The following is a 9714-nucleotide window of genomic DNA, read 5'->3' as shown; positions in this document are numbered from 1 at the left end:
TGTTCTAATTTGAGCCTATTTCTCAGTAAATTATTATGTGCATCTATATGACACAAAAGCCAGCAAAATTATTATTGGCTAACCAGCCTTCAGCTACAACTGAGATATCCAGGTTTCTGAAAAAATAACAACTGTACCATATGAATCTCTGCATTTAATGCTCTTTATGAAACTGTGGTCAGGGTTCTGTCATTTTGTCCTGCCTTATTGAAATGTCCCACCTGTAATGCAAATTTATGGTCATGCTGCAACTTCAGCATCATGCCTTTACATACAGTGCCATCCTAAACAGTTAACATCCCTAATAAAAATGAGCAAAGGCTGTATGAAATAAACAATCCCAATAATGATCTGGGACAATTATACTGGAACAATTATATTGCAGTAGTATAAAATAATACAATTCATTTTTCAGCATGCTGCCTTTGATCCTCCTGAATGAATAATTTTGCAGGGTATTGTATATGTCCTATTTTTTCAGTCTGTCTTAGTTGTAAATTTACACCATTATTCAGATTCAGAATGGGATTAAACATAAAAAAAATTTTATACAATATAATACATTTAAATTACATTGCATCTTTCTATTTTACATCATAAATCAAAAACAGAGCTCAACCTACATTAGAAATAAGTGACAATGTATGATACACAAGGGTACAATGGATATGTAAATGGATTTAACAGTTCACTTGTCTGTGGTCTCAATTATAAATTGAACTTACTGATATGGCTTGGCATGAAGCCATCACTGATGAGGGAATAGTACGGTCTGTCTGTCCTGTTCCCACTACATCTATATTCACCATCAGAGGAGCTATCCCAGAATCCCACTGTGTGCCTCTCTCCAGTGTGGTTTAGTGAGATCTGTGTTCCATTTCTGTACCACGTGTAGTTCCAGTCAGCAGAAGTAAAGCCATGAAGCTCACACCTCATTGCTAGAGTGCCTTTAGTGATGAAGACCCCCATCCATCCTTCATCCAGGGTCACTACCGCCTGAGGCAGAGCTGCAAGATCATACATTGCGTATCATCCAACTCAACGTGTTACATGGGAAAACAGATGTAGGTCATTGAATCTATAATCCGCTAGGCCTTATATTGCATGGTTAATAGCAGAAAGTTACTGTAGTTGGAGTGACAGGTCTCTCTCCCTATCGTGGCACATATAAAAAAAAGGGAATTCCTCTTCACATTGGTGGACAGCTGATGAAATTCATTGCCTTCTTAATAGGTGTATGTAGTGTGCTGTACTCCAGTTATAATATGTCAGAACCATGTTGCTGTTTGACATCAAAGTGAGTAATCGGGCAGGCTTTATAACCAATAGGAGCTTGCTAGTGCACTCATGAATGGAACAATTATCTAGGAATTGTATGCCTAATACTGTATTAGGTTGTTTTAATTATTTTTTATAAAATTACTCACCCATTTTGTTTCAGGCCTAATAACTCAACAGGCCTGACAACACAATTGTGCTCTAAATTGTGTTACTGGGTAAAAACGGTAATAAGCAGCAATTTATTCATCCTATCAACTGGCACCACACAGCCCTGTAGTGAGGGGTAAGGCTGTGATTCTGTGGTTCCAGCACGTTCTCATAAAAAATAACGACCTTAGATATATCACAGAAAGTAGTTATATGACATCATGAATTAATTTGCATATTTCAGTGTTATAAAGGAATTAATTTGCATATTTATCCCTGTTCATTATATTCCCATTGTGCATGAGAGGCAGCTGATTGGCAGCTCTCTCTCACTCCTCTTAAATCAATTATGGCACCAATAACTGCCAAATGTTTTTTTTTTTAAATCTCAGTCAAGGGAACAGTATTTACTCGGTTAATGTAAGGCAATGCAAGCCTGCCAAACACAAAATTGTAAATAGTGGCAAAGAGTTTGCAGTTGAAATGTATCAGTTTACTGTGGACATGCAAAATAAATCATATTTACCTTGTACAGTCAATGTAGCAGAGCTGCCAATCAGAGAGTGTACAGATGCTCTCCTTGTAAGTTCTCCTCTGCAGGTGTACAGTCCAGAATGTGACTGATCAGCAGAGAGGATTGTGTATGTGTCTCCATTTACACTGCTCGAGTTAGCCTTGTCTACAGGAAGCTCCCGTCCATCTCTGTACCATTTATACTTCCACTCTGCAGAGCTGCGCTGAATTACACACCTCAGAGTCACTGTTTCTTTGGTGAAGACCTCTGTACATCCAGACTGCACGGTCAGATGTGTTTGAGGTAATACTGTAAATAAATATAATTTTTAATTATACACTGAACGTATCATGAAACGCTCTTCATAATTTTAGTAAATTATTAATAAATAAATAAAAGCCATATTCTACCAGTGAAATAAACTATTGTAATAATTCTCACCAGATATTTCTAAAGTCAGAGGATCACTGTAGTCTGAGTAAAAAGGTTTTCCTCCTCTTGCAGCTCTACAGCGGTGCTCTCCACTGTGGGCCAGAGCAGCAGAGCTGATGGTGAAACTGGACCCATCAGTCCTGCTGCTGTCAGTGTTGGGCACAGCGTGTCTCAGTGTGTCTTTGTACCAGAGATACTCCCAGCCAGCAGGATCTCCCCCAACCCCACAGCTCAGGGTGACTCTCTCTCCTGTGTAAATTTCTCCACTGGGGGGATTCTGGATAATGACAGGCCATGGCTTTTCACCTGGTAAAGGTAAAGCATGTGCTCAGTGTCATTTAGCATTAATAGATATATTCTCCATCACATACAAGACCATATGTAGGGCCACCAGTATGTCTCCGCCATGTGACCTGCAGGGATTTAAACTTGTAATTCACTACTTATCCTCCAGGGGACCCCATAGGCACTCAAAAGCATAGTAAAGTAACTGTTCAGACAACTGAATTTCTAATTCAGCCATTTATAAAACTTTAGTTGATCAAATTAATTAGGTAATGTATGAGTTGATCTAATATTGTGACAGGCAGGAAGGTGAACATGGATTTATTTTAAAATGCTATGAAAAGTATAGCTTTGAGCCAGTGGTCCACCCTTCTGGACCTGGAGAGCCACAGGGTTTGCTGGCTTACATTGTTATTCATCACTTGAGTAGCACAGCAATTGATCAGTTAAAGCAGTAGATTAAACGGTTAACTCAGGTTACCTGCTTACTTTGGTCTCAATTGGTCGCTGATCTTAAACATAAAACAAAAACCAGCACACTCTGTGGCTGTCCAGGACCAGGATTGAGTATCGCTTACGTAAAAAGCAAAACGCATCCATATGAAGTAGGGGTGTCCAATCTAATCCGAAAATGGCCAGTAAGGGTTCAGGTTTTTGTTTTTGCCCAACTCTATGACACCAGATTCTACTTAAAGTCTTGATTGAAGGCTAGGATTAGTACCTTAGTTGGATCATGAGCATATATTTTTTATTTAACTTTTTTCTCTAAGTCAAACATTGTAACTGCTCTCATTTTTACTGTGGCTTCTGACAATACCTATCATGCCCCTGTACAACATATAGAAATACTGAAACATGTCTATTTTAGCAAATAATCAAATTAAATTTAACACGTGAGTGTCGCAATGTAAACACTTCAGTCAACCATCATTTGTGCTTAATTAGTGGCAATTAAATTATCAACTAAAATGTCTGAGGAGGCTTAACAAAGAGGTTATAGTGACCTCTAGGTGGTGGAGGACTGAAGTACAATGTGAGAAAACAGGGGTAGACAAACTGGTGTCCCTAATCATATGATTAAATATTGAAGGAATTGTCACAAACCCATCAGACACATTTAACATAAATTGTCCATGGAAAGACTGGATAATGGTATTCTGACACCTTCCTTCAAACTGGCAACTCACAGTAATTCAGAACAAGACACATCAGATCATAATATTATACAAAAGCATATTTATTGGTCAAAATAACATTGTAAAATAGTTTTTTTTCTCAATTTAATCTGGAAAGAAAGAACACATGACATGCAAATTGTTGAGAGAAAATAAATCATATTTACCTCGTACACTTAATGTAGCAGAGCTGCTAACCAGAGAGTGTACAGATGCTCTCCTTGTATGTGTTCCTCTGCAGGTGTACAGTCCAGCATGTGACTGATCAGCAGAGAGGATTGTGTATATGTCTCCATTTACACTGCTGGAGTCAGCTTTGTCTGCAGGAAGCTCCCGTCCATCTCTGTACCATTTATACATCCACTCTGTAGAGCTGCCCTGAATTACACACCTCAGAGTCACTGTTTCAGTGGGGAAGACGTCTGTCCATCCAGACTGCACGGTCAGCTGAGCTTGTGGGAGAGCTGAAAGTTTAAAAGACAGTTTATTGCTGTAAATTGAAGGTTTCACAAGACACCTGCTTTCAAAGATGCATTCTGCTCTTTCAATTGTTATGAAAATAAATCATAATTACCTCGAACACTCAAAGTAGCAGAGCTGCCAATCAGAGAGTGTACAGATGCTCTCCTTGTGAGTTCTCCTCTGCAGGTATACAGTCCAGCATGTGACTGATCAGCAGAGAGGATTGTGTATGTGTCTCCATTTACACTGCTGGAGTCAGCCTTGTCTACAGGAAGCTCACGTCCATCTCTGTACCATTTATACTTCCACTCTGCAGAGCTGCCCTGAATTACACACCTCAGAGTAACTGTTTCAGTGGGGAAGACGTCTGTCCATCCAGACTGCACGGTCAGCTGAGCTTGTGGGAGAGCTGAAAGTTTAAAAGAAAGTTTATTGCTGTAAATGGAAGGTTTCACAAGACACCTGCTTTCAAAGATTTGGTGAAGACCTCTGTCCATCCAGACTGCACGGTCAGATGTGTTTGAGGTAATACTGTAAATCAATATAATTTTTAATTATACACTGAACGTATCATGAAACGCTCTTCATAATTTTAGTAAATTATTAATAAATAAATAAAAGCCATATTCTACCAGTGAAATAAACTATTGTAATAATTCTCACCAGATATTTCTAAAGTCAGAGGATCACTGTAGTCTGAGTAAGAAGGTTTTCTTCCTCTTGCAGCTCTACAGCAGTACTCTCCACTGTGGGCCAGAGCAGCAGAGCTGATAGTGAAACTGGACCCATCAGTCCTGCTGCTGTCAGTGTTGGGCAAAGTGTGTCTCAGTATGTCTTTGTACCAGAGATACTCCCAGTCAGCAGGATCTCCCCCAAACCCACAGCTCAGGGTGACTCTCTCTCCTGTGTAAATTTCTCCACTGGGGGGATTCTGGGTAATAACAGGCCAAGGCTTTTCACCTGATAAAGGTAAAGCATGTGTTCAGTGTCATTTCTTAGAATTCATAAACATTAACAGTCTTCATCACATAGAAGATCATACAGGTAAGGACTGAAGAAAACCTCCCAAACTCACCAGACACATTTAACACAAGTGTTCCTGGGAAAGACTGGATCACAGGGTTTTGTCCTCGTTCACCCTGACACAGGTACTCTCCACTGTCTGACTCTCTTACTGAGTGCAGGATGTGCTTTTGTTGGCTTTCAGTTGCACGGGCATAGAGGCTCTCTAATCTTCCCTGGGTGTTTCTGCTCCATGAATATCTCCAGCCAGACCCTTTCCTGATGTCACAAGCTAAGCTAACAGCTTCTCCTGTGAACATCACTTTGGCTGGGGGATCTGTGACTATGACAGCCTGAGGACGATCAGCTGAAATGGAGATCATTGAAGAGATGTTGTTTAAACATTTTATTTCTTATCATTTGTTGAAGCAAAAAAGAAGCACTATTTGAGGGGGGTAATTTTCAATTACACTACTCACCAGAGACTGTTATGGGATGGAGGTTACTGAAAGCTCGCTCATGTCCTTTTACAGCTTCACACTGATACATTCCGCTCTGTCTCTCGTCCACAGCACTCAGGACCAACACAGACACAGAGCCATTACTACTGGAGGCTGGAAGATATGTTAGATCCCCCTGTCTGTGTCTGGTCCACAGAAATATCCATCCCTCAGATTCAATAACCTGACAGGTGAGAGTAATTGTCTCTCCTGGGAACACATCTGGCCATGGAGGATTAGCAGTCAGACGAACAGCAGGACTTGACTGTGCAGCTGAAACAGTTATAAAAAACAGAATCAAAGAGTTTTACAATGCACAGTTTAGTTTAATACATAATATCAATGAACATACCATATGGTTTCTACTTCTAAATTAAAATTAAAATTAACTATGTTACATTTTCTGTATGCACATTTTTCCTAAATGTAACCTAAATATTTCCTCATATTTTTGAATTATTAATATTGCAACAACAAACTTTGAGTCTGTTAGAAAGAATGAGTTTTGGAAAGTGATCTTTATGAACTCTGGTTTGTAATTGCTCTGCGTGTTTTTCCAAACATATGTGTGGTAATTATGTCAAAACATAGATCTTAGGAATTTAATATCTATACCTTTCTGAACACCAAAAAACACCAGTGCTGTTGCATCTGAAACAGGAAGAAAGCAATGTAAATTGCAATATCTGATCCAGTGTGAATGAATGTTAGTTTAAAATGATTTTATTTTCACATTAAAAACACAAATCCTTTTTTTGCAAACTTGGACCGATTTTCATTAAACAATGCTGTATAATGTCCCATTTTTTAGTAGCTAAGTGTTCTTGATAGTATACAATTTTCACTCACTCCATCTTTCATACAGTATGGTAACTTAATAAGCTCAGACCAGTTGAGCAATTATTGAAGTATGATTGTTTAGACACAAGAGACAGTCATACATTTGAAAATACGTGTTGCAAGTTTTCAAAAAGTTAATTGTGAAGATTGAACATCTTTAATAATATTGTTCAGTCGGATTCAGACAATCACATGCAATCACAATAATACATAGCAGGACTGCAGTACATATGTATATGGAAGCATTGCATGACCTATCATATCATGATCAGTATGATTCAAGGCATAATATATAAAATCATAATACTGTTACTTTAGTCAGTCTTAACCATACATGTATTCTTTCATTTATTTCACCACGTCTACATGTTCACATGAAATGTAGACTTCTTTATTTAACCAGGAAAACCCCCATTGAGATTTAAATTGCTTTTGCAAGGGGGACCTGACATAAAACACAAAGTTATGAAGTTACACAAGACAGTCAACAAACATCAAATCAGTTACAAACATCAAATGGAGAAAGAGACAGCAGTGCAACAGTAAACACAAAGTTTTACTTACAAATTGGAAAGCACAGAAATGTGTCATGAGGCTTCATTCTTGCTTTAGACATCAGATAAGTGCATTGCCTACGCTGTAGGACGAAAAGTAGGACGCTTGTGATGGAGAATTTTGAATAAAAAAAACGAACAAAAAAAAACCATATCCGCTGTCACTCGTTTGCCGCTTGGTTGCTTGATGCGACAGTGCCCGACCACACGGCCTTTAATTGTTTCATCGCTACCGTTTTTGAGATCTGCTGCTGATGTATCTCACTGATAGTGTCACAATAAAAATAAATTAACACGTTACCAGAGCAACCACTTCGGAAAAAGAGCTGTGAAAACGGTCCCTAACTGAGTTTGCGGTCTGTAAAAACAGTGCTAACAGTGTTTAACATCACATTTGTGTCAATTTTTGTTGAACAGTTTATAGTCACCTTGAACTACATATAAAAATATATGACATTACACTGTTTGACTGTCTGTTTCTCACACACACACACACACACAAACACAAGCTGCACAAGAAGCTTCTTCTTCCAGCGCAAGCCCAGCTCATGCACTGCGATGTGAAAAGAAGCAGTGAATTGGCATACGTATCCTTGAGGAGAGGACATGTTTGAATGCGTGGTCTCGGAATGACTATTAAGAGCAGAGCAATCAAGATGGCTCCTGAAAATAATTGGGGCAGCAGAGTAGTACAATGGGTAAGAAGCTGGTCTTGTAACCTAAAGGTCCCCAGTTCAATTCCCCAGTAGGACACGTTATGTTACGTCCCAAAAGCCAACCGAAGTTTCAATAACCAGGGACTACAACATAACAAACTAAACAAGGAGTCAAAATCTATATACAAAAATATAAGATTTATTACAAACAATGAGACAACAAAACAGAACACATTACCATATGTAAGCTGAACAGGATGGTTCAGGCATAAAACAGACAGCCAGGCTACTCTTCATCTAAAAGAAACCACAGTTGACTTTCTGGCCTAACTATCTAAAAATGTGTGAAATCTCTATAATAAACCATTTTTAAAAGCCCCCTTCAACCAAGGTGTCTTCAGGCTTTATCCAGTTGACTGTTAGGACACAGGTGTGCATCGTCAAGCAATCAAACCCCAATCAGCTCCACCTGCAGGATTAAGACATGCAGACTCCAAATCAAGGGACTGTAACAGACACCGCTGCTGTACCCTTGAGCAAGGTACTTAACCTGCATGTATCCAGCTGTATAACTGGATACAATGTAAATGCTAATTAAGGATGTGCTTATGTGTTCTTTTTCTAAATAATGAAGGTAATGCAAAAAAAATAAAGGGGCTCTCCAGTTACACAAGTTTCCCAATTTACATTACAGCCCTTTAACAGACACTCTTATCTTGAGCTTCTTTCACACTATTTGCATTGCATCCATTAACATAGTATAAATTTATATAGCTGGATATATACTGAAGCAATGCAGGTTAAGTACCATGCTGTACCCTGCCCTACCCGAAGAATGATATGCAGAATGACACTGATTAGAAGTAATGCGATTACCAGGGCTGTGTGAGAGTGCAAACTATCCCTAATGGCAATTCATGAAAAAACTCCTGTATTTCAAAGCCATGTTTCGCCAGATATTACATTAAGCCTTCAAGCCCATAAGATGCACATTTATACATATATATTTTTAGCAAGTCTACTTTAATAAATGATACAATATGTCATGTAATATTTAGTAAAGCAATAACGAAAATAAACTCATGGCACGCTGTGTGGTCAGGTATGGTCAGTTTGGTCAGCCAGTTCTTCCCCACTGTGTACCACCTTCCGGCGTGATACCCATCTCCAGAAGGCTGGATTCACAATGATTGACAGAAAGAGGAGGACTGTCACGCCCACACAGATCCGAACCACGTTCTCCACAGCGCGGTAAACTGAGGGAGCAAAAAAACAAAGAAGTCAAGGGTTGAAACAGGCTGTGGGAATATAAACTACTGTAGATGCATTTCAGAATTTGGCAACACATTTTAGTCTGCTCAAGCAAGCATTTCATGTACATTTCTGTGATGCTAATCAAATACAATCAGACCCAAAACTATGCTATTTTATGACTCCTTTATATACACCATATAGTCAAAAGTATGTGGACACCTGACATCCAACATCTCATCCAGAATTACAGGCATTAATATGTAGTTGGTTCACCCTTTGCTTCTATTAAAACTTCCACTCTTCTGGGAAGGTTTTTTATTCAATGTTGGAGCATTGCTGCAGGGACTTGCTTCCATTCAGCCAGAAGAACATTAGTGAGATTGGGCACTGATTGAGTGATTAGGCCTGGCTCACAGTTGGCTTTCCAATTGATCCCAAATGTGTTGGATGGGGTTGAGATCAGGGCTCAGTGCAGGCGAGTAATGTTACACTGATCTCAACAAAACCATTTATATATGGACCTCGCTGTTTGCCCATGGGAATTATCATGGTGAAACAGGAAAGGGCCTTCCTCAAACTGTTTCCACAAAATTGGAAGCACAGAATCATCTA

General features: G+C 39.1%; 1 protein-coding gene across 1 annotated transcript; it reads right to left on the bottom strand.

Annotated features, from left to right (window-relative positions):
* Positions 1-2060: 2060 nt before the first annotated feature.
* Positions 2061-7273, bottom strand: LOC118208063 (hemicentin-2-like; the record flags this gene model as incomplete). Its single annotated transcript, XM_035382330.1, has 9 exons — positions 7203-7273; positions 6414-6449; positions 5778-6071; positions 5372-5665; positions 5037-5256; positions 4409-4431; positions 4002-4298; positions 2384-2680; positions 2061-2251 (listed from the first exon to the last, which is right to left on the bottom strand). Coding segments are annotated over exons 1-9 (1704 nt in total), but the record flags the coding sequence as incomplete, so codon positions are not given.
* Positions 7274-9714: the final 2441 nt, after the last annotated feature.

Source organism: Anguilla anguilla, chromosome 11 (assembly GCF_013347855.1).
Source record: "Anguilla anguilla isolate fAngAng1 chromosome 11, fAngAng1.pri, whole genome shotgun sequence".
NCBI lineage: Eukaryota > Metazoa > Chordata > Actinopteri > Anguilliformes > Anguillidae > Anguilla > Anguilla anguilla.
Note: the sequence above shows the minus strand (reverse complement) of the source record. Positions and strands in the feature narration are given on the sequence as shown.